The sequence below is a fragment of the Fistularia commersonii genome, chromosome 21, assembly GCF_037954325.1.
Source record: "Fistularia commersonii isolate RoL2024-O1a breed Wild chromosome 21, RoL_Fcom_v1.0, whole genome shotgun sequence".
NCBI classification, from domain to species: domain Eukaryota; kingdom Metazoa; phylum Chordata; class Actinopteri; order Syngnathiformes; family Fistulariidae; genus Fistularia; species Fistularia commersonii.
Genome location: NC_141304.1, coordinates 11948104 through 11974795, shown reverse-complemented (window position 1 = coordinate 11974795; position 26692 = coordinate 11948104). Strand labels below are relative to the sequence as shown.

Here is a 26692-nt window from a genome sequence, read left to right as displayed (position 1 = left end):
CCAGATTTGATCATTATCACAGGACTACGCCCATTTGGCAACTCATCAAATGGGTTAAATAACAAATATCCATTTCATTTGGTGAAAACAGTGTGGAAATAAAAAAAGTAGCAACTGTATGCTTGTCCAGGAGTCATTTGAATGGGAAAAGCACCTTCTACTGGCTGCAAACAGGAACAGCATCGAAGGCAGAATGGACATGGACCAATCATTGTATGGAAGAGTATGCACATTAAAATGCACTCTCACGTTTATTAGTTTTGTAGAATAAATGCAAAAACAAGAAGCAAATATGTGGAGAAAATGTGAAGTGTGGAGAACGTATATCAATGCAATACGGTTACCAGAGGTATTTTTACATTTGTACTACAGTGCATCTTGGTACTAAAATGGTTTGCTTTAAGGTTTGAAAAGTATACTTTATTGTTGTTGTGAGGGCAACTACAGCTAAATTTACTTCCTGCTGAGGAAAGAATATTGTTATGACTGGAGAAGTGACTTATGCAGGGAACTATAGAAACATTCTCTTCAAGAAATGATCTTAGATATTTATGCATATGAAACAAAGATAATGTATAACTTAAGAGTATGTATAAATAAACCACTAAAAAGAACTCAACACATTGTTTCATTTACATTTTAGACAGATGCTCTAATGTCTTCCCAGATTTTTTTTTCCTTTTTGTGTGAGGAATGGGACAAGAAATGGATTTGCATTTTGTGTTCTATTAAAAAGCAAAGTGGATGGCAAAAATCAAACTTCAGGAAGTGAGTGGCATGAAGTCAGTATTCTGAAAAGAAAACATAAACTTCCTCCATGCAAATGATAATATGCCACTATAACCAGACAGCAAACAAACAGAAAGCAAACAAACAGATGAGTGGATCTCATCAAGGTCCATGTCCAAGACGACTTGGAACTCCGATTTCATCGACATTTCCTGTGAAAAGGTTTGTCATTCCCATCTGTATTTTCAGTTTCTTTTCCCAGTGACAGTTTGAATAACCTAGCAGCTTCAGAGAGTCACTGACTCTACTATTAAACAAGACAGGATGTATTTTCAACCGGAAAGCATACACTGCTGCTGTGTGGCTTGGCCAGGTTGGCTGACATTGTGTGTGTGTGTGTGTGTGTGTGTGTGTGTGTGTGTGTGTGTGTGTGTGTGTGTGTGCGAGAGTCTGTGGATGATAGGGGTCAGTGACACAGAATGTTGTTTGCCGGGCAGGAGCTGTCCGAGTAGACAAATGGCTCAAACATGTCCATGAAAATGACCCGCAACTTGAGTTTGACATCATCTTCACCGCATGCACAGCATATATAACACACGTTCATATGTCTTTGCTCTTTGTGTGAACCACTTTCTATGGATACTAAATGAGCCCTGACTCTTTTTCTTCATAGCATCATTTTACTTGTCATCCTTCTTGAAAGTCCCCATGTTATCCCACGCCATCTGTCATGTATTTGAGAGGCAAAGCTATATGAAATCAAATGATGTCCCACTCAAACCGCAGTTAGAATCTCTGGCCTTGAGGTGGAGGCGGTATTGGTCGACAGCTGTCACATATTTATTTCTCCTATCATATGGCACAGGAGGAATAAGGAAGGAGCCAGTGCTGGCGGAGATTCTGAAATTTATTAATGGATGAAACCTTGTCATGTGGTACACAGGATCTATTCGCTGAACAATGTTTAAAAACAAATTACTGGAAATCAGCCCGAATAGAACATTTTTACCTTGTCACATTATTAAAAATATGAAATTAAGAATTCAAATGAGTAAAAATAACTCGGCCCTTTTTCCAGGGGGGAATCTTGAGTGTCTATCGCACTTTTAGGTGTTGAAAAACTTGTTAATTAGGTTGGATAAATGTATTAACACAGGACCATTAAACCACTTTTGGTCCAGATATTTACATAGATTTGAATGTTCTTCAAATATATCCAATAATATCCTTGTCCAGTAGTTTCCCTTCTTCATTTTTAATTCAATTAACTTGTTTTGTAAAATGCAGTTATTTATTTAGAATCTTTAAGTTAATGATCTCTGATATAATTTGGTTTGGGGTTTCATACCTGGTTTAATGCTGCAAGATGGATGAAGCACTGTTTATTCTCGTTGACCCTGTCACTTTGGGCACCAAGTCCATCAATTCAAACACAGTTCAGGGGTGATCCTGATGGAAAGTGGGGTAAACTGTTGATGAATGATGCTTTAGTAAATCATGGCTCGAAAACATGACAGCCTGGTTTAGTGTATTTGAGGTTCTATATAGCTTTCCTAAAGTTTAGCGAGAAGATTGAACTGTGGTTGAACATGGTGAGAGACTGATGCTCTGCAGCTTATCAGTGTTCCTGATGCACTAGAATAACTATGGATGGTTGACTAATCAAGCTTTTTCATTTAAAACTGTGGTTTTCATGATGAAGTTCATTACTTCATTTATTTCTTTCTAAAAAAAAAATGGTAGAAAATGTGACACCAGATATGAAGAAGATATTAAAAAGCAGATCTGGTTCATGGGGTTGCAAATATGTAGAAATGGATGCTAAAGACTCATATAGCCCATTGTTCAATACATATTTAATTACCTAGGTAACTTGTCGCACATCATTTATGCATTGAATTTTCTCATGATTTCCTATTATAAAATTCATGAATTATTATTATTGATGAATTGTGTGTAAAAATTAGTATGAAAGGTTGTTTTCATATTATTCGATTTCTGAACCTGTCTTTTGTCACACAAACTCCCAGTGTGGGGGCAGGCGGTGGGGGTGGGGCGGGGTTTTACCTTCCACACAGGACGGTCTCGCTCTGGTGGTGCCGGCAACTTGCCCCGGAAAACAGGAACACTTCACTGTTTGAGACCTCTCCTCAATCTTATTTTTATTACAGCAGCGGTGAACAGCCACAACCTCACACGTCCCCTGTTTCACCTGGTATGACACTGAGAGGAGAGGAGACGAGACGAGAGGAGAGTATTATTACAAATGGACAGACTTTGAGGTTTAGTAAGACTCTTAAACAAAATGTTGCTTTCACTGTCCGGCAATTTCCCTCATTAATTAGATTACTGTCCTTCTCTGTGTGGGAAAACAAAACATTGTAATTTCAAACGAAATAGCCATGTGATATATACAAAAAGGAGAAATGTAATTCTGGCCTGTGTGTGTGTGGGGGATGTGTTTTACGGACATAATTCATTTGCGTATGATATTGGGTTTCACCAGCACCCTCAACACACAAATGGCTTATTTTTATCTTGATTATCTCACATCTCCCTGGGGATGTTTGTCTCATCAAATAAGAAAGATGGGCTTAACTTAAACAAAATTAGAGCTCAAACCCATCTACCTAGATGCAAGAGGAATTCGTGTAATGTCGACAAAAATTGGTTGTTTCAGAAAAAAAGAACAAAAACTCTTACAATCCCTCCTTCTTCTTTAGGGAAGCACTGTTTTCTATGTTCTTTTCACAGATTTTCAATATGCAGTACAACAGCCCAAGAACATTGAGAGGATAATGTTTGAATAAGCTTATATGCTGTTAACGTTTAGAAGTGTGACCTTCTGTTGCAGTTTTACTTGCCCATTTTAAGCCATATTTAATGTGAAGGGAAAACATTTTTATGGGCTTCCAAAGGAGAAATAGTAGACTACAAGTACCGGTACTTGGAAAGATGTTTGGCAAATCTTATGTTGGCTAATGGCATCCAGCAGCCTTCCCTCAACTTCTCAAGCTTGTTGTCAAACTCCTGACAGTCTCTGGAATGATTTCCCGAGTGCAGCAAACCCGGCTGGTGACATTACTACCTATAAGCCTCTTTACAGCCCTAGAAAAACCTTGGTTATACTGTACCATAAGCCCAGATTTCATTCATGTACGTGACTTTACCCAGACTGCAAAACTTTTCATGCTCAGCTGAATGAGCTTTTCAGGCGGACACAAAAACACACAGCTGGAAACACACAAACACAGCACACACACTGCAGAGGGTTCCATTTCTGCAGGCCATGGCCCCTCTCATCCTTTCTGATTTAAAGTTTGTTTGTTCTCTTCTCCAGAGAGCCCCATCAATGATCCCTAGCTCTCTGGGGGCAGCCCTCCACTATCATCCCTCCACTTTCATTTCCCTCACTCCTCTGTCTCGACTCTTCCTAAGGCTGGAGCAGCTGCCGGATTCCATTCATACGCATGCGCACATGTGCACGCGCACACAAACACACCCATCAATACACATAGATACAAAACAAGTATAAATATAGTGATAGAAATATATGAAAGAACAGAACTGCGTGAGAAACAGTCACTGTACTGAAATTAGCGAGCAGCTTGTGTGTTTTTGTCGGTCTTATGCCCTCATTATAATTGCCAAAAAATAATTCTGCTCTTATTTATTTTTTGTGTGGAAACGCAACCACTCAATCTGCTCCTCCAATTGCAGAAATATGCAGCTTGTTAGAGAAGGAGGACGTCCTGCTGAAGCAGGCAGCAGCAAGTACAAAGAGCTGTTCACCTCCTGCTGGCGTAATGAGGTCAGAAGGTTCGCAGGTCTCCTCCTTTTATTGCCTACACCAGGCCTCGGCCACGGCTGTTTGTATTTTAAAACTGTAAGGCTTCGAGGGTGAGCAGCAGGGAAGTGGAAGATAAACCCGATAGAAGTTCATTCATCTTCCTTTTGGTGTCTGCCCAGCTTTGCAGGATGATTTAAATCTTCTTAATCCCAATGCATATATTACTGTGCATGGCGTTGATTCAGGTTGATGGTATGTGGGGACACTCTCAGAGTTGAAGACGATATAGAGGTTTCTCTGTATTTTAATGAAATCAAGAGTCCTCTTGCTCTTCAAGCAGATGTTAGAAAATATTTTCTTTTATCGGAAGTTGAAATAAATATGAAAACGATATTCAGGGTATCTTGCTTAACTGGCCTCAATATGGGGGGAAGAACAGCCGACATCCGTATGTTCATGATTTTCTGAGAAAAAAGGAGAGAGGTGCCTCAGTATAGAAGTTCATGTAGAAATGTAGAAGATGGATTCAATATGCCTCTAAACACTATCCTTCAAATGCACCACAAGGTGTTTGTGTTTGCATGTATGTGCGCACGCACGTGTCAGGCTAATTGACTTCCTCACTAAGAGAGCACACAAGCCAGCTTGACTAAAAATGCGTATGCATGCTAAGGTTCGCTCAAAAAAAAAGGTCGACCCGCAAAAATATGCTTCTTGCATCTTATTCCACACACAACACTACTCCAAACCATGTTCTACTTAACTTAAACCATTTTGCAGCTTCGGAATACAAAAGAGTCTGCTGTCCTGAATAAGGGGCAAAGTCAAAGAAGTTGCTACGAGAGGCAGGATTTCAATGAGAAAGGCTGAATCCTTGGCATAAGCAGTAATATGCCTGTATTAGTTACATACTTTCTGTATATCAATGGCATTCTGACCTTCTTTTTTACTTAAATAATAGAGGGCTGTCATTTCTTCCATACAGAGAGATGATTTTATCACACTGCATTAGGATAATGTGCTGAAAAAGGTCAAAATGCTAATACTGATAAAGGTGTTTCTGTGCCGGCTACAGTTTCAGGACCGTAAGTACTTTTTCGCCTCTCGGCTAACTTATCAAGAAACACAATATATGCCACCATAATTAGGCTGATGACATATATCTTATACTGCAATGTCCCCTGATGGACAGAGCCCAGCTCATGCACAATTTAATGTATGTATGACATTAATAACTGGATAGAAGACCATTTTCAAAAAAGAGGCAAGATGGAAATCCTGGTTATCAGGGTAAAAGCCATTAGACAGGAAGTCTTTGTGTCAACTGTCTCTCAAAACTGTTACACTGGTCAGAATATTTGGCATCGGTCCCACATGAGAAAGTCACATTCCAGTGTCACATTAGAAAAGTAATTAAATCTGGATGCAATTGTTGAGAAATCTCACAAAGGCAAGTATTTCCCTACTCCCTGGAGGATGCTGAAAAAGCATGCTTTTGTCCATGCTTTTATTTCCAGTTAGCTCAACCATTGAAATGTGTCTCAGTCAACAGTTGATAATTCAACTGTTGGAAGGTTAAAGCAGTACAGAAAATTACACTGACATAACGACTTCGTTCTTGACACTGCACTGCACTGGCTAAATTTTCAGAGTTCGTTTTAAAATGTGAAACTTTTCCACGAGACGTTACAGATTCCAGTGCCTTTGTAAGCCTGAATCCATAAGACCCTCCAGGTCATCTGAGAGCTGTTGTCTGTTGCCACAAAAACTGGTGAAATGCCATCATTTTTTTAAATCACTTTCAAACCATTTTACAGTGTAGCTATTCTCGCTATTAGCTGTGTTTCAATAAGCCAATATCTTAAACTCAGCCCTATTTATTTAGTTAAATGTACATTTAATCAGTTGAGCTTTCAGGCAGTTTCCCTGACAGATCTCTGGGAAATTTTACAATGAAGACAAAAACATGAATGAACTCTAGATTTCTGTGGATATTTTCAAATAGTAAGATGGCCATGCATCTCTAAATATACCAGGAAAATTGACATTTGAAATTGCTATGTTCTGCTACACGAGCATATAATATCAACAGCAATTTTATCCATCCATCCTTTCCTGCTTCTACAGCACTCAGGGCCGCGGGGATGCTATATGTATTGTAAGAAGAAAAAACTATATATATGGTTTGAGCGGTGGACAGTGGTGCAAGGGAGTCAAATGCAAAATGAGAATAAAGTACTGTAATTATATGAATAATGTCCAGTTTGAGATGAATAAGATAATATTTTATTGATCCCCGCTGGGGATATTCAAAAATGAGTGCAAACTAAAATAACAAATGAATAAATGATCAATTGATTAACAGTAATGTTAAATAGCTAACAATTTTGAATTATGAACAGATATGCATACGCACACATGCACACTCACACGTACATAAATAAATATTAACATTTAATAAACAATACAGAAAGATTCATAGTAAAGTGCCTGTAGTTACTTGTGTAGCAGGGTTGATTTTATAGACTGTTCCCAATGCTTTGAGAGAGAAATATAGCAACAACAAGCATCGTAAGCTTAACTACCAGGACGCAACATTGTTCTGGAAAATCTTTATCAACGATCAGCTCTCCCTGTATTTATTTTATCGCACAATTGGGGTGTGATCTTTATTTGCTATCACTCCAGAGTGTTGAGTCCAGCAGCTCAATGGCACTTTTAATGCTTCTCCTATTATATGGGTGCTCTCACACCTCAGGAGTACCTGCTATCACTTTGGAGACACGTCCGCTAGCTTTACTGGCCAAAGCGAAAAATGTTCTCAATGCTGTCAGTAATAACTGGGTCTTACAGCTGCGCCACTATCGATTTTATGGATAGCCTAGTAGCAATGCTGAAGAAAGTGACTGACAAAACTTGCATTCCCGATTGATTAATCAATGTTTGGCTGAGCATCAGCTGTGAGCTTTCTTTAAACTGGGAAAAATGAAATGGTACAAAACTAGACAAAACCACTTCGTTCAGCTTCCTCTGTGTATAAGACACTAGAACACTAAATATCTAAAATAGTAGGGCATTTTTTCATTTCAGTTTGGTTATCATTTCACTTCACAGTTTAATTTAACATCTATGTTGTGCTATCTCTGTGTCTATTGTTCTTGTCAAGGATGACTTTTTTTGTTTGTTTCTTTGTCTCTCGAGCTTTTATTAACCTACGTCAGTCCCATTTAAATCCGTATCTATGTTAGGGAGGCTCGACAGGAAAAGCAACCAAACTGATACAGCATTAGAAGACATTTCAAGCCAAACACATCTTTGAAAGTGTTAAATTCAAACTAGATATGATCTTAAAAAAAAAATAAATATATATATATATATATATATATATATCAAATAAAAGGATTGATAATCCTGACACAAGACAAATTGTTTTAATGCTGCAACTGTGCTAGGAGTAAATTTGCCATATATAAATAATTTAATTGCTTCCGTGAAAGCGTTCTTTCAAAGATACAAGATGACTGAATACATATACGGTGCATGGACTTGTTTAAATTGTTTATTTGTGTGTAAGTCTTATCAAAAGCAAATATTTTGGGCTTAAACCAATTCTTAAACTAGATGATAGAAAACCAAGAATGCCAAAGTCCCTAGGAAGTGGTCCGGAGAGTAACCTGACATCCTCAATTCTGCAGCTCGATTTTGAGGCCTGTCAGTTCTGTCTTCCCTCCAGTAGCCTGGTTCACAACACTACTGTCTCTTGTCTGCTTAAGATTCATGTGTTGAGCAGTCAGCCGCCAGCTTTATTCACATAATAACAGTGCATCTAATGTCTCAATGTTGCCTTTAAACCATTCTGTTATGGTCCTCTCTCTGTAAGAGCCCACCGCATGCTGAGATGAAAAGACTCCTCAAGCATGGCTAAATGCTTCTATTCCTATGGCGACCAAAAGCAAAGTGGGAGGGAGTGGCGTCAGTGGCTGGGTAGCCAGCAAACCAAGCTACCTGGAACTGATGGGTTATCCAGGTGATTGATGTATTCTGACAGACACAGACAGGCACGAGCATCATGCAATTTATCAAAAAGCTGTGTCTTTCCGCTGTCAATACCTGACAGGCATGTCTACCGCGATGAAAGGCCAGATTGTTGCAAATAAGTCAAAGGGGGCAAACTCGAGCTGGATGGGTGCAGATCTTCAATTCAAGTGAGCAAGATTACATTGGTTAGTTGTGCGTTACAAGGTGAACTCTTCCGAGGACCTCGTCTTATATACTCTGTATCCCACATCAAATACATACATCTTTGTAGTTAATAAATCTCCTCAAGCAGTATTCATATCGTTTTATTTCCTACCCATCCCCCTTCTTTCATTTGTAACCTCTCAGGCATGAGATCCCTCTTTGACCTTCCTCAACTTGATCGAATTTCCTCACTTGCCTCATCTCCTCCTTGCCTCGGTCCTGTAACCCATCAATCCTACTGACATTATCAGTGTTTAACAGGCCCACATCAGGCATCAGCGCGCTTTATGCTAATGACCATAACAGGTCGCTGGTGTGGCTGGGGACTCCTGCGTATCAAATTCATCAGCCATAAAACACAGGCTGAGGCTGTCCCGGCGATGTTTTTTAAAGGGGAATCTGATTAGCAGATAAGGACGCAGTAACTGTAGTATGTGATAGTGATTATGTACATCCATGCACGCAGAAGTAGAGTGAGTTTGAGAGAGGAGGATGCAGAGAATAGGGTTAAATGGCGGCAGATGATTCGCTGTAGTGTTTGCTGAGGGGAGCAGCCAGGAGGAGAGGAAGATGCGTAAGTAGGGCAAGAAACATCAGAAATGTACCCATGGATATGAGAGTAACTGTTTACATGTCCAACGATTTCAGGATTATTGCCCCCCAGCAGGAAGGGGTAAGTTTAGGACATACTCAGTACTTCATGACCAAATAAAACAGCACTTTAAATGTATTGATTTATCATTAAATTTGTAATCGACAGTAAACTTAATCATTTTCAAATATTGTCATGGCAACCAGACTCTTCTTGAAGGTGTTTCACCCTAAGAAGCACAAACACGGCCCCAGAAGTTATAAACCAGAAGCTCTCCGCTAGTCTAGTAACTGAAGAAGCTCCTCAGATAGTAAGTGAAACATCATCAAGAAGAAAAACTCAAGTTGCCAGAACAAGATTTGACACTGACTGACCATGACTTGGATGACTGAGGCCCTTCACAGAAACAGTAAACTTAAACAAGAACTTTGAAAATCATTAGAAACTAAGGACAAGACTAAAAGTCGGTTCAGAAATTCTTTGGATGATAACATTAAAGTCATTTATATGTAGACAATCAGTCTGCAACAAAAGACATGACGGTTGTATTAAGGTTTTGGCTTCTATATGTTTCATAACGATTCCTAAACAGGTCTGTTCTTGTAAAAACGTATAGAATAATATCAAGAACTCTTCACCCTAATGACATTTCATTTTTAAGTGTTTTTAATAAATAAATCTATTTTTTTAATCACGTTGGCTTCAGATGTGTTCACTTTTTCCATCCTAGATGAAAAGCAATATAAACTGGCATGGATTGCTTTAAGACTCTTCATAGGGAACCATCCCAGTGTGCAGGAGCACAAATTGTTCTGGGTTTAAAACATATCTAGTAAATATTTATTTACAATTTAATCCCATGAGAGAACTCTTCTCTTCCCAAATGATTCAGATTATTTTTTTTCCAGACTACGATAAGGGACGGCAGTAAGTCACCCCTTTGTGTCGACTTGGTTGGAGAACATTCTTGCCATTCACTCCAATTCCAGAGCTGTTTTTGTTTCTCTATAATGACAGATAGCCTCTTCGAAGGAATCTGACGGAGACCAAACAGGCTTACTCTCACATAAAGTACATGCTTCAAACAGAGCATTTTTTGACCTCTAGGGCCACCAAGTGGTAGATATTGGTACCTCGGTAGTATTATCGATCAAATGGAAGTCTCGCTCGGATACCAAGTAGAGGTAGAAACAACAAAACAGGAATGGAGTAGTCATAAAGCACAGGCAATTAATTCTTTGCCTGTAACTGCTATGAAGGCATCATGTTAGTATTCACGGCCGACAAGTACTAAATCTCCCCCAATTAGAGTGAACCAGCTCTAAAATGCACAAGTTGATTGGGGAGCTAGTCGTCTTGTCTACAGTAAGAGTGAATAAGAAGGGGCTGGAAAGCCATGACCTTCAAAATACACAGGGTCTGCAATTAGTGGTGTCCCTGCCGTAAGCAGCCTGCCTCCTCTCCATCAAAAGGAAACTAATGCCATCACTCAGTGCACAGACTGCATGCTGGTAGCATTTCAATGGCACATAAAGGTCAGCTTGCAAAAATCAAGTGTTGAGAGCAAAGAGTGATAGATAATTAAGGAAATTGTCATAATTAAGTGTGAGGAAGAGGTTGCTGTCAATGAGCTACTGTGCAGGATGCTGCAAGTCAGCACTACTGTCCCTTTAGTGAGCGCTAATGAAAATATTAATAAGACAGCGTTGGTCATATTTTGGTTGGAGGCCTGTCTTGGTGACTTATGGAAATGAAAGATTTCGCCTGTGGGCCACAATTAAGTCTGTGGTGGCTATTTTCAATCTAAAGTTGTGCTTTGGTTTGGGGGTGGGCATTCAGAGCTATGCATATTAATGCGGGCATTAGCAATTATAAGGTTAAGGATAAGAAATCATCTGCCTACATGGCCTTTCGATATACTCTATTAAAAGAGAGCCATAACCAGTAAGAAGAGGATCATTGGAGAACAATAGCAGTTGCTCTGGGTTGCCGAATGTCAGCTATTCGTCTGAATAGATCAGATCACATGCACACACTGATCCATGTGTGTTGACAGCTCCTGACAGCTTAAGTGCCATTTGTGTCTGTATGAGCTCAATCATTCAACAAAAGATGTTTACATCCGAGCATTAAAAAGCGGCATTGTCTGGATTATGTTCTGACACATTGTGGGACCGAGCACATCAGCAACATTCCGCCCTTTTCTTCTGAGACTTATAGAAACATGTGTTGGGCTTTTGCTGTGACAGTGTAATTAACCTCATGTGCTGTTGAAGATGGGGTTCAGAGTGTGACCTGATGTACCTGTTGGTCCCCGATGGTTACGGTTGCCAGCGGACACAAGGTTGACACAGAGCATCACCAAGGCACCGAGGATGACCACCTGCAAAGGCCAACTTGACCTGCCCTTCCCTTTCATTCTGGGACCAGGAAACAGTGGAGAGAGCAAGCGACAGGGGAACGAAGGGGCAGAAGAGGAAGAGGAGAGCAAAAGGAAAGGTTAGAACACTCCACTGAAATGAAGAAAAGCACGGCGTAGGAAAAGCAAACTTTTGCTTTTCCAAGCTACTGAAACAATGAGAGTGGTGAGCAAGGTCAGACAAACACAATGACAAGACCGCTATATATTTTGTTTCCCTCTTTACATACATCGTCGTCCAAGCCGGCCAAACAAAAGCACTGCTGAGCTACTAACATTCTGTATGCCTGCTGGTGATATTATGATCAATCCTTTCAATATATATTCGCTGCAAAACAAAGTTAATAGGGTAACAATGGGAGTAGCATCACATTTGTAATGAAATGAGGAATGTGCAGTTTGGATTTAGGCAATACATTTTTTTGTCATTTCACTGTCCAAACATAATGTTGTACTGCGCTGTGATGGAAAGTGCTCTAGAGGTATATGAATAATTATTATCATTATCTATTAATCATAGTTTCATCATATTTAGGCCTGCTGTCTAGATTGATGACCCATTCATAAATATCAAGTGAATCTCTGTTCTCACCTGTTGGCCATCTCTATCTTCTGTGACGTCTCCTCCACTGAGTAGCCTGGTTATTGATAGGGAGTGCAGGCCATAGCTGCATTCATGACTCCTCTTCCTCTTCTTCCTTGATTTTTTGTTTCTTCACCTCTAACCAAAGAAGCCCCTGGAGAAGGTGGGTGCAAAGGTGCAAAGACACTGGGTCAGAGAGGGCAGTTTGCCCTGGGGTTCCTCAGTGGCCTCTTACGGCCCTGAAGGCTTATACATATGCGCACGCACACACGCACACACACACACACACACACACACACACACACACACACACACACACACACACACACACACACACACACACACACACACACACACACACACACACACACACACACACACACACACACACACACACACACACACACACACACACACACAGGAAGAGATGTGAAGGCCTAGATTCTGTCAGATCCATTGTTTACAATAGGTTCACCTACCCCTAGGCTGAATGTGATCTCCACTCTAGACATCACACACACAGCACTCCCTTTCTCTCATTCTTCCAAACACTAACACACAAGTAACTCCACACTCCCTCATGCTATCATGTACATTCAGTACAGTGAGGCTGAAAAAAAAAAGAGTATATATAGCTAAGTACAGCTCAAATTGACTCCCCCATGAGTACACATAAGAAAAGCCAAAATAGTCACCGGCTGCAAATCATAGCCATTAATGTACAGTGATGCTCTTTGTGCACGCAAATACAGAGAGAGAGAGAGAGAGAGAGAGAGAGAGAAATATAGAGTGCATTTGCACACACTGTGTTTGTAAGGTAAATTCAAACAGAGTCTGAGGACAGCAGGAGAGACTCCCTAATTACAGCTGAGTGACAGCTTCTGATGCATGTGCACTTCTACACACTCGTGCGGGGACACACACACACACACAAACACACACACACACACACACACACACACACACACACACACACACACACACACACACACACACACACAGTCCCACGGTAAATTACCATCCCCCTGTAAGAGTGTGTCAACACACCTTTCTTTACAAAGGGACAAACTCTGCAATCTAAATGAAAGACAACAGATTCACATTAATAACAAAATGTTCTCTCCTCCTCAAGCCTTCATTATTCATCATGACTCATTGATATTCAGCTCAGTCCGCTGTGATGCTCTGAAACTTCTGTCAGGTCTAACCATGCCTGATACCCCCACGACACGATCAGTGTGGCACTACTGCCCCCTAGTGGGCAACATACAAACAACACCAAAAACGAAACCAATCCAGCAATGAAACAGAAACTGCATAGGAGCTCACTTTGAAAGAACAGCAATCCGCTCTCAAACATAATCCTTTTTCAGGAGCCACGTAAAAAAAGAATCACATTAAAATGGAAGATAATTGCAAATATCCTCTATTTACATAAAGTTCTATATAGTCAGAGAATTGAATGAAAATACCCTAAAACATCAGCTTTGCCATGGTGGATGGTCAAATGTAAACACATGTTAGAAATTACTCATTCTTCTTGTATAGGGAAAAAAAAACAACCGCGTAAATGAAAGTAGCGAGGGACTGAAAATAACACACGAGCACTGTCTGCATGTAAAGTATGACAGCCATTCAAAACAATATCAAGCAGTGACACACAGAGAAGGGTAAAGAATAATTGGTGCGGCGAGCAAGGTAAAGGTATGATAGATAAAAGTAAAATGACACCATATAATGGAACATGTTTGTCGCCTGTGACGAAGACATGCAAAGCAGGCAAAGTGTGAATGCTTACAGAATAAGTGTAATGTGCAGATTTATTTTTGAGTTTCCTTCCCTTTTTTCCTGTGTGTGTGAAACGTACAATATGTGAGTGTATGCTGGCTGCAGGCTGCATGTGCTGTATGTGCGGGAGTGATTAGGAATGCTGCATGGCAGCACAGCAGCACATTTCTTATTCTCTTTTTAAAGCCTGGGCCATGGTTCGCATTTTTATCAGCTTTGTTCCCTGATACACTCATTAAAAGAACACAATAGTGTATGTGTGTGTATTAGTACATCTATCTTTGCAAGGACCAATTTAACTTGTGGACCTTGGGAGTGAGGACATTTGGCCTGGTTCCTCAGCTGATTTGTGTTTCAGCTCAGTTTTGGTAAAGGTTTAGGTAAAGCAATTAGTTGTGATGGAAATGGATAGGGTCTCTCTCTCTCTCTCTCGCTTTCCCCCGCTCTATCTCTTGCTCTCCCCCGCTCTCTCTCTCTCACACACAATACACAATGCAAACTCCCTCAGTCACCAAGTCAAATATCCCTGTCACCATAGTGGCTCAAGTGTCCCTGATGGGAATATGTTGTAGAGTTGTGTGTGTGTCTGTGTGTGTGTCGGATGGGGGCTCAGCTGTCTGAAAGGAGTCAGTGGATTTGACTGTATACAGTATTTGTACACACTGAATACCACACAGACAGGCACAAAAATGTACATGTCAATAAACAGAGCACAGACAGGCTCAGGATTACCAGAGAACGTGAGGTCTCACTTTTCCGAAAATCATTCGTCCTTCAATATCACACTTCCTCTCTTTTAGCATGTGTTTTTGTCTGTGGGCTAAGGGGCTGATTTATGTGTCTCTTCTTGCAATAATCACACAGGAGTGACACGGCGGCTCATTGACATGCTATGAGACAATCCCACCCAACCACAAATATATCTGTGCCCTGCATCCAAACAGCATCATCTGCCAGCACTCCTCCAGCACATTCACTCAATTACAAACATGCGCACTGCATGCGCACGCTAATTCCTTATATTATACTATGTCAATCCTAAGTGGTACTATCTGTAATATGGCTGAGTAACTCCTTAAGAAAAATGTTAAAAACATCATGGAATTCTCCATACCATGGAGATAGCATGCAGTGAGGGATTGCATCATGTGTCAAGATAGCTGAGGAGGCTACTTTTGTGACTATAGTTTTCTTGGTTTGCATATTATAAATTGTTAGACAATACTTTCTTGAATATAAGCACTGCAATTAACCCCCGCACCCCCTCAAAAAAAAAAAATCACAGAGGTGACCCCGAAGCCTTTCATGCAGTGTTTAGTGCAAATCCAACTTTTCCACAATTGAGATTTCTGTTGTCAATGTCATGATTTGACTAAGTGTGTACAAATCAAGACAATGTGCATCAGCGTGCGCCTGAGCTGTCCTCTTTAGCTCAAGGTCTTTACTTGTATACATGAAATGTCTGATCAAAATGAATGAAAAGCCATTTATAAGAGCAAACGTTTGAGTGAATGGCTGGAACAGGACTAACAGGACTAATGGGTGAAAATGAGCTTAAGCTAAATCTGGCACAAACCATCTCTTACGTTTATGTGGGTTTAATGTTTTATATATGGTCCCTTGACAAGCTACATAAAATTAAATAATTGAGAAGAAGAAGCATCAAAGCATGACTGGTTTTCTTAGCTTGGCTTTCTTGATCAATTAAATTACTAATCACCACTAATCACCGCCTTTAGTTCAATATCAGATGCTCAACACTGTCAGATGCTGCCAGCTGCCATATGAAGATGACAACTCTACATAAACTCTACTACATACAGGTAACGCAATTAAAATTGAATATATGTACTTTGAATTATATCAATTTAAATGGCTGTACCTGAAAACCATGCCTGAATGATTACAAATATTTCATTGTGGAATCCATTTATTCCACAGTGATGTAAACTAATTTGTAAGCCTTTAACACAGCACTGATTACTTGAAGTTTGATTTCGAAATTCGTAATACAACTGAATTAGCAATATAATTGGTGTACATGAATTTGTGGTCGAGCTTGTGTGCGCGGAAAAACAATAATGCGGTAAGATTGCCATCTGAACAATAATCACACCTGTTTTTCACGACACAGACGGAGCAGACAAAAGGCATATCGGTATAAAACAAAGTGTCTCCCCAGGGCAGAAAGATATTGAAAATGAAACGGGCCATAGCACAAAGCCCAGTGGAATATTATGTGAAGCGTTTCAGATTTTCGCTGATATGTCCAGTATTAACATTCCATTTGGGTGCTTGATGCTCAGTATCTATGTATTTGTCTGCCTTCACCATTATAGCATGCTGCTCTTCATTATTGCCTTTGGGTCACTGGACAGAAGGTTTACGAGTGCATGGTCCCTGCAAACACTGTGTACAGTATGTTGTGAGAACATTTGCCCATGCCCAAATTTATCTCATATGAACAATAATAATAGCTTCATAAATCTTCGTGAACCTTCTATTTGTATTCAACGGGTTCACGGGTTATTGAATTGCCAAAAGTAACATACCACCAGACAAATAATACATTTACAACCCCCTCCCAAAAAAAAATATCACTAAACAAAATACAATTTAAAATAGCCTTTGTACTGAACTACTCTCGTATCAGTATTACATTGTTTTTTTTTCCATTCAATGCTTGCCAAGATCCTGTGTAAAGTATACCTACTATATATTTTATTACCCATTATTGTCATATATTTTAGAGGTACTCAAGAGCCATATAATAATGTTGCACTAGCTCATCTTCATCCATCTGTGTTCCCACACCTCAGCGATGATATCCATGTTTCCACAAGTAAACAAACAAGCAATTAAGTAGAGCATTTGGCGAAATGGCCAGGTGGGGAGAACACAAGAAGAAGAAATATATGAGTTTAGATCTGAACTCAGGACCATTACCTGGCTTTGATATTGACTGCAGAGTTCAGAGAATGGCCTTTGCACGAAGGTATCATTACAACTCAATTGATCGGCCTGCACTTAAAGTCTAAATCCCACCTTGTTGCACAAAGCGTTGCTTCAGGATCCGGTAACCACAAAATGTGGATGTGTGTGTTTGTGCGTGTGTTTGCGGAAGGGGTGTGGATTATATGGCAAACACACCATATTGCACAATTTTTTTGAGTCTGTCCCTCACTTTCTCCCCACCACCGGTTTCATGGATAAAAGTTCGAAATGATCAGAGTCCCAGTGTGTTTCATGTGTCAAGCAGGCGACTGGCTCCACCAGGGAGTCTAGTCCCACCTCTGGTACATACTGTACATTTCCACAGACACACACTCGGCTTTTCACATTTCCACATACAGGTCCCACTTAAACATTGTAATAGATCAAAATCAATGCAATCTGAAAAATAAACATGAACACGGATAATGAAAAGATGAACCCCCTACACTGTTTGCACATTGCGTTTTATCAGAAAATTTGTTACACGGTCTATTTCTAAGTCCGCGATGCTTGAATGTACTTATCACATTAACACTTGCAAGAAAGCAAGCAAGTCTCATTAAAGTGTTTTAATAACCTCTCCAGTAAAGCAGGGGGGGGAGGAAAGGCAGATGTAGGCTGTTACTAGTTTTATGGGGGGGGGTAGGGGGGGGGTTGCAGACACCAACAGGCTAATAAAAGCTGGCTCACTAACACCACAAGTCCACAGCTACAGCCCACTGCCTGTTTCCTCTTTACAAGTCTGTCGTTTAAACTCCAGACAGGCAACGCTGGCTGACATAGATCAGACCGACCCTCCTCAGAGCCTCTGACAGATACAGAGCCCGAGCCGTAAATCCTCCGCACTCTAATAAAGCAATAAAAGGCCTTTAAATGTCAGTGTCCCTCAGCACTGGATGATGGATAGAAAAGTAGAAAGCAAAGGAGTCATTTTTCGATGACTGTACACACCCATCCACGATTTGGGAGGCTTTTCGTTCCTCAACTCTTGAGCCAAACTAGGTATCTGAAATATTGATGTTTTTCTCCTGGTGTACTTCTCTTTTATGCTGGTTGACTCCAGCGTGTAATGGTAAAAATGAGATTTAGAACGGAGAAGCATAATCTTTATCCACCGTTTCCACTCGGCTTTCTCTGCCATTGACCTGCCTTCTTCCAAGCGAGGTCTTGCGCAACATTAAGATGATCTCATACCAGTGGATGAGCACATTCATGCACGCTCACACTCAGTCAAATATGCAAATGGTTACGAGTAAAGCAAATTGTAAATTGCTCTTCACATTTTCTTTGGCTTTATCAGGTGTTAAGATTGGCAACGCATGGTGGTTTGGTCTCATAGTTTACAGACCCAATAATCCTGAGCTTATATCTTTACATTTATAACACAACAACCGCTAAAAGAGCGGTGAGCTTTTATATTTTGCATGGTTGCCTTCTCTTCATTTTTCATGAAGCCTCTAATCTTTTCATTAATTTCCATTGATCCTGCTATTCCCAACCCTGACTAGACCCTTCCTTTATGGTTGGGCTGAGTGGCAGCAACTCAGGAAAATAAATGCAGACAGGAGGTCAGAAACAAAGTACCCTGATGTTGGTAGTCTTTCTTCATACTCTGCATTCAAATTGTGGTTAATGTAAAGCATCTTGATGTACAGCCTGCTTATATTTTCCATGAGTCCAGTGTGTCTGCACTCATAGCTTTACCTCCAGAGAAAGGGCCTTGGCAAACTCACAGAAGTCCCACTCTGCGCTGACCCTTAATAACCCACTAAAATCAGCTGACAAGCGGAAAAAAAAGTTCACTAACAGAAACAAATGCCTGCACATCTATATATGCAGAGAATGGCATGTGCAGACAAATTCACATGGTGATTATATCAGTCCCCTCTTCTGCTAATGATCATCTTGCACGTAATTATATTGATTATGCTACGTGCCTTGCCTGTCAATCGAGAGGGAAAGGTTGACGGAGAGGTAGAAACTGGTAACGGGAAGGGGGGGGAGTTGAAAATCTTCAAAGGGTGAGGAAAGAGGGTGTGGTCAGTTTGTGGGAATGTCACAGGAGAGAGAGGGGGGAATGGATGAAAGAGAGAGAAAGGGCTGAATAACACAGTGAAAAGACACCAGGAGATAGACATAGGCACAGAGCATGGAGGAGAGGAAGCCTGATCAATTGTTCATTTTACAAAGTCAGTGAGACGTGTCAACAGTGTCAATAAGTGAATTAATTTGTCTGTGGGTCTTTGGAGCATGACACTGTGCTCGCTCTATCCTCCTGAGTCAAGCAAGGCCTCAAACCTTCTCTCTCCTGCTCTCTCATACACATCCATACTGACAGACTGAATGAAGGAATGGGTGATATATACAAGGACTTACGCATTCCACACTCACGTGCTGCACTTGTTTTCTCATCGCACGAGAATTCACAATATAATGAATTGGGAGTATCTGGGAAGAGTCCCCATGTGAAATGTAATGGAGTATACAAGCAGGAACAAATTATAGAGTGGCACATCATGGTAATCAAATTGTACTGCCAGTTACGTAGTGAAAAAACACGACACGTTTTCATACAGTAATCATATTAAAGACAGTTACGAACTGAACTATCCAAAATCTGTGTGTGTGTGTGTGTGTGTGTGTGTGCTTCCTGCAATTCCATAGATGTTTTCCCCTGTTAAGGAAAATGAGTGAAATTCCACAAGTTGATCATCTCCTTCTTCACCCTTAAAGCATGGATCTGTGTTTTCGCCCGTGTTTTCGCCTTGACATTTTTGTGTTGGCACAAATAATGTCCCCTCTCTGCCTTTCCAATTTTTTATCAACTTTACACTTTTAGGAATGATTTGTCTAACAGCCCTGTGGAGTCAAACCTTGCAAATCCATCATCCTACAAAATGAAATACAAACACTATACTGTTAGGAACAAGAACAAAAACACATTCTTGACTGGAGGGGGACTTTATTGGCTATTAAGAAGTGGCAAAGACATATGTTAAAAATTCAAAAACCACCTCCAGGAAGATTTCTTGGCGTATGTGTAATACTCTTAACACACATATGGCCACAGACACACTTCTACACACTGACAATAATGATTCACCCCCATCTCAGCAGCTGTCCCCAAGGAAGACTTGCATCCACTGACTGACATCAGTCAACCACCAAGAGGGACCCTTGACTGGTGTCTGCCTGCTGTTTTCATTACAAAGCCATCACCTCCAGGACACACACATTAGAGGAGCACACATACACATTTACACAAACTCAGTCCCCTGACAGATATCCCTTCAGTCCTGACTACCCATACTCTTCTCTGAAGATTTCCAACACTCATTTCAGCCAAGCAATCCACACTGAGCCTCAGTTCCCTTTTTTACACCTCTCTCTCTCTCCCCCCTCCATCCATCCATCTTTCATGCTATGTATTTCTCAGGGTTAACCTCCCATCATACCCTTGAGGCGCAGTGTTGTTTGAGGAATGTTGTGATGAGCGCCCCAGGCTCCGACGCCACACTATGTCTTTGCAGTAGCTTCATGTCGGACCAATACTGCAGAGCATGCTGGGAGTTTTTCATAATTCCACAAACTGACATACTCACCCAGTCACACCCAGTAACTAACACGCTTGTCAACCGCCAGGGAGAGAACGTGGATGTGCATTTGCGCACACATGCTAGCACACACGCACAAGTTTAAGCAGCAGATTGCATCCAAGGTTATAGATAGAGCAATGTGGAAAAGAAGTGTGCCGTTCAATTACAATCATTATTATCACTTAGGGAGATTTGTCATGGTCACTCGGAGTTGGAGAAGTAGAGAAAATCACCTTGAGGTAGGTGAAGCACTGATATTTACATTTAAAGCGTGAGGGTTCTTAACTCGTCAAAACTCACGTCCAACTGAATGCGATTTCAATTAAACCTACACTGATCGCTCTGAAATTGTAAACAAGTGACAAAAACAATGTCACGGAGCAAATCGCTTGCTGCCTGGTCATCGTCCACAGGCCATGAGAGTAGTCAATCTGAATGTGCCTGAAGAGAGCAGCAGCATGAGCACTCAGTCAAACAGGATTTGTTAGATGGAGTAAGAGAGAGTGGGTGAATGGTGAGAAGGGACGCCACAAAAGGGAATGAGCCCCGGCTGTCAGCAATTGAAGAAGTGACAGGAGGGAGGGATGGAGAACACACAGCTGCTGAATCCAAACATGTCACCGCCTCCGTTCAAATTGGCTTGTGTTACTCATGTAAATTGATGTTCTCTTCTCATCAATAAGACATATAGAATGCTGGTGTACAAGGCTGTCCTATGGTTCACACAAATACCTTATTCATTGATTACTATTATTATTATTATCATTGTTTCTCATTGACGTGGGAAAACTGCAGGGCCACATTTTTAAGCTGAGTAACGGATCAGATCTTTGGTAGAAGCATGGAAAAATTAGCATAAAGTCTAAAATCTATGTGCGGTTTATTCCCTTCATCCTGCATTTTAATAAATAAATACACAAAGTTATAAAAGCAATCAACCATCGATGCACCTAAAGGGGGAAATGTTGCTAGTCAGCCTTATTTTGTGGAATTTTGTGGGATCCTCACAATGGACGTTCCCACAGGAAGCAAAACTGGGTAATACTGGCATCTGCCTGCCCGCTGATGGAAAGTTGGAGACTCACTTGTTCGAAGGACAATGAAACTCACTCGATTAGATGAGGTTGAAATTCTCCTTCGGGACGGAGTCAGAGTGGAGAATGAACAGATGAGATTCATGCGGAGCTTCTTGATCCTTGACTGACGGAAGACGAGACACAACTGAAGTCACTTCTCAAACTTTTGCTGGGCGAAGTCAGATTTCCTCGGATGTTCAGGGGCGTCTTCCAGCGTCAATGGTATGGGAAAATTAGCAAAATGCTCCGTCTGTCCTTTTTTTTTCTACATTACTAATGTGTAACTTACTTTAGCGCTGATGTCTTGAATAGAGGACTGACGACTTAAAACGGTTTAGCGGCTAACGTCGCCAGGTGACTACTTGCTAGCATAGTTAGCATGCTAAATGTCGTATTCTCTATGGCAACACTCCCCTGAACAGTAAGGCAACCGGCTTCATAATTCTTAATTCAATTCGGTTGTAATTCAATTAAACATATTCTGCGCATAGTCCACTGTGGGAAAATCTGACTGTTCGTCGACCGTTTTTCCGCTTCTTTTGTATCCGCTAATTTTGTCGTCGAGGCTAACACCCACGTGGGATCAGTTCAAGGGAAGAAGAGCGACTTGACACCAGAAAAGGCTCGGTGTATTTTTGGTGCGCCATCTAGTGGCGGAAATTAATCATTGCACGGTAAATGGAAAATAATTATCTTGAAGGTTTTGTAGCTGATGTTAGTCCTTGCAGGCCTGCATGCAAACAACTCTGCGGGACAGAAGAGGCCCGCAGACAGCAATTTCCCACTTCTGCTCTTTATGCATCATGACATCTCACAGCACAATGTGGATGGCATCACAGATGTGCGTTCACGTGGGTTCGGGGGGCTCCCAAAGTTAGAGACATGAAAGGAGTTTCATATATGGCATGGAATATTCAAAAATGGATGTCATTTTTTCTAACAAATACATGTTTTTTCATGGAATCGGGGCTAAATGTTGAAACTGTTTTTCTCTTAGGGGATAGTGAGATCATAAGACCCTGGACAGATTATTTGGACCTCGGATTCTCGAAGAACATCTGAATGGGACTACTGGATGAAATAGACACCAGAGGGTGTGTTCATAAATGAAATTAAACGAGAAATGCATTTTGACATTTGTGAATTCCTTTGGATTTTTAATTTATGATTACAGTCATCATTGCAAACCCCTTACTTCAAACGATGCTTGCGCATGAGCCAACACGGACTGTAAGCTGAGTATCACATCATTTGAATAGGGTCATGACCTCTGTCCAGTTGTGGCTTCTGCGGTTGGGGCAAGAAATATACTCAACACACACACACACACACACACACACACACACACAAGCACAGGGTCGACACACTCATTGATCTGATATCTCTCCCTTCTCCATTAAAGTCATGAAATCTGCTGTTTGAGAGAAGACATGAGAACCGGATCTCGTGAGGACGAGCGAAGGTACTGTTGTACGCCGTCGCTTCACGACGTCTGTGACTCAATACGCCAAGAAACTGGCCGAGATGAAAAGCTGCCCGGGACGCTGTCATTTACAAACGAGAGTCCTTTCTCCATCTCTCCGCCTATGACATGAAAGAATGTCTCTCCTCTCTCCTCCTCACAGTCAGGAAGTAGCCATTCATCACAGTCAATGTGTTAATGCCACTGTGGCGAGGTGAGCTCCAATCTGTCGCGTTGCTGTCACCTCACCAGTCCTGCAGGCCTGATTCGGCTTATTCATGCAGGGTGTCACCCAGAACGCCTTTCACACACAGATCACCATCATCAGCGGTTACATATCACATTCAAGGGTTGTTTTTTTTTCTCTCTTTGCTTACACAGATACATGAGATTCCATCGAGCAGACTTTTCCAAGAGACACACACACACAGGTCATTTGCCATGTGCAGTCTATCCTTCCCTTCACCCCAAGACACACGCACACATACACAATCCCCTTGCTTCACCTCATCTCTCGCAAATATTATTTTTGTTTCTCCAGCTCATTTCTCTCGCCTTCCTTGCCGTTGCCTCTCCCCGCCGCGGCTTTTGCACCCCCCCACCCCCCCAGCTCAGCTGTGTCTGTCCAAACGCACAATCGCAAATGCACACAATCTTTCCCTTTCATTGCCAGGCAGTCATCCTGAACAACTCTCTGATGGGTAAGTAGATAGGAGGCTGCTGAAACATGCAGAGCCAAAAAGGACCTTGGAGAATTCCACTGTCCCACCCCTGGGAGATACTCAGTGCGTGTGGTTGTAACTGTGCGTGTGTGTGTGCGCACAGTGGGGTCGGGGAGGGGGGCTGCAGATTAGAGTAAAGGCCTGGAGTGAGGAGTAATTGCAAGTCTATGTGTCTCTGAAAAGTGCAGTGGGAGGGAGGAAAGGGTGACAGAGACAGAGGATAGGCCACCCACGGCAGGCAGGAAAAGCAGCACAGGTGACTGAGTGCCACCCCCGTACAGGTGTGCTGAGCGCAAGCGAGTGTGTGTGTGTGTGTGTGTGTGGGTGGGTGACAGAGGGAGAGAGGGAGCGAAAGACAGACAGATAGATAGACAGAGAGAGGTGGACGCCCGGGTGACAGGGTTGGAAAGAGTAATCTCCCCAGGATTAAGAGTGCTGCGGCTGTGTTAATGTGACTGTCAATGAAAATTAGGTCCCTGGACCGATCCTCTCCAGCAGCCTCTCCTCCTCCTCCTCCTGTCACACTAATGACACCACTCTCAGCGGAGAGCCACTGCTGTGCGCGCCATAAACAATGGGGAAATAATTACACTCTCTCAATACAGTACAAATTACCGAGCCTGGGAGCGGAGACGGAGTCAGGAGGAGGAAGAGAAGGAGGATGAGGAGGAAAGATGACAAACAATTAAAACACGATAGGGGTTGGGTCTTATTAATGCACCCATTAACATGCAAAGAGTAATCCTACACACACACACACACACACACCTTTTGTGTGCAATGACAGGATGCGTGTGTCCGCTCAGTGGAGTGTGACCGTTGGGTTCTGCAACACACCTCCCTGCCTTCTTGCGCAATCCGCCCGGAGAAGCCGGCGGCAACTCATACCTCTCTCCCATGTCAGAGCTGAGCATCCTCTCCTCCTCTTCTCCTCCTCTCTCCTGCACTCCACTCTTCTCATTTGTTCTCTCCCAGCCTCCTTCCTTCTCTGCGCTCCTCTCTTCTCCTCTGCTCCATCCTCCTGTCATCCTCTCCTCCTCTTTCTCCTGCACTCCTCACTTCTCCTGTCCTCCATCCTCCTCTGCACTCCTCTCCATCCTCTGTCCATCCCCAAGCCGATCACGATCCGCGCAAAAGCGACTACAGGGGAGGGATGAGAGGAGCCCGATCACCCGCTAAGCCCCGGCGGATCACTCAATACGCGCCGGGGAAACGCCGAAGCCCGGCCGATGGCTTATTTAACCTCGCCGCGGTGTGTAACACACACACACACACACACTTGCACGCACACACTGCATCAATCTCACCTCAAGCTTTCTCCCCCCCCCCCCTCCCCACTCCAGCACTCATCGACGGGGTGCGCGTCGGCGGGCTCTGCGCCCGGTGGAACCGCCTCATGGCAGGGGGGGTGAGAGGGGGTTCCACCGGGGAGGGAGAGGGGTCACCCGGGAACGGGCGGAGAGGAGTTCCCGCCGGGTGTCCTGACTTCCCATTCAAAAAAGAAATAAAGAGGGAGGTTGAGATTTGTCAGTCATCACCCACTCACACGGATACTCTGACCCCATCCTCCCGTTTATCAGCTTAAAATTGCAATAATGTGAAATAGGAAAAAAAAATCTGATTGGGAAAAAAACAACAAAAACACCTTACCCGGATCTATAAACAGGACGGCATGGGGGAAAACAATTATCCAGCTGCGCCACTTTCTGCTTCAACTCCACTGTTCCCTCCCTGACTTTTTTTTTTTTTTTTTTTGGAGGGGGAATGGGGGCTAAAATCCGCCCCGGTCCGGTCACCGGGCTCCGGGCGCCGGCGCGCCGTGGCAGGGAGGGGTGACGGCCGGCTACTGCCGCGCCGGAGCAGCCGCCGCCTGGAGCGGGACGAGGGAGTAGAGGAGAGACGTCGGCCGGTGTGCCATAATTCTCGTCCCCGTGAGAATCAAGGGGGGAAAAAAAATCAAACTGAAGAGAAAGTCGTTCAAAAGTGCGTAATTCCCATGAAAAGCCAGCGGCGAGTTGATCCACCGGGCGCCGGGGCGGCGCTGGCGGGACTGACGGCGCGGCGATGCGGGAGCGGGAGTTGCGCTCCCGTCGCTCCACCCGGGCGCGGATCGATTGGTCATGAGAAACGCGTTGCGAGTCCCGTCTTCCCGATTCAGAACACGTGCAACAGCGCCCGCCCAGATCACCGCCATCACCGAGAACACCCCCCCTCCACACACACACATACACACACACACACACACACACACACTCCCACACCCACCCGACTCTTCACACCCGCGCCACCACACTCGCTGATGTCATGTAGTTTACAGGTAGACGTGGAGAGGATGGACGTGGGCTTGGGGGATGTTCTGCGTTTGCATGTCCACGGAAGGCGTTTGGTTAAAAGTTACTCCAAAAAAAATGCAGTTTCACGCACTGGAAGATGTGTCACATGTAATAACATAGCAATAACAGAACATTCATGGGGTCAAAAAAAAAAAAGTTAATGGTAATTATTCTGCTGATGGATGAGGGTGTGTGTGGTTCCCCATTCATGTCGACGGGTAGGGAGTGGGAGTGGGGGGCTGCAGATGAAGCGTGTGGAAAGTGCTTGGTTGCATGAGTTGATGCACACATACACACACACTCACCCCCCACACACACACAACACCTCATCACATAATTGCCCACCTCGCTTTTTTTCTTTTTCCT

At 42.5% G+C, this 26692-nt stretch overlaps 1 protein-coding gene across 2 annotated transcripts in view; it reads right to left on the bottom strand.

The window, feature by feature from the left end:
* Positions 1 to 26251, bottom strand: part of tafa4b (TAFA chemokine like family member 4b) — a 37600-nt gene extending 11349 nt beyond the window's left edge. Inside the window, exons 1-4 of one of the 2 annotated variants that reach the window (XM_086168183.1) lie at positions 25644 to 26251; positions 12365 to 12509; positions 11658 to 11773; positions 2797 to 2952 (exon numbers count right to left, since the gene is read on the bottom strand). In XM_086168183.1, coding sequence (XP_086024309.1) covers positions 2797 to 2952; positions 11658 to 11773; positions 12365 to 12375 — 283 coding nt within the window. In that variant the 5' untranslated portion in view covers positions 12376 to 12509; positions 25644 to 26251. Of the gene's footprint in view, positions 1 to 2796; positions 2953 to 11657; positions 11774 to 12364; positions 12510 to 24881; positions 25025 to 25643 lie in introns of those variants that run through there. The other variant, XM_086168184.1, reaches the window with a different exon arrangement.
* Positions 26252 to 26692: the final 441 nt, after the last annotated feature.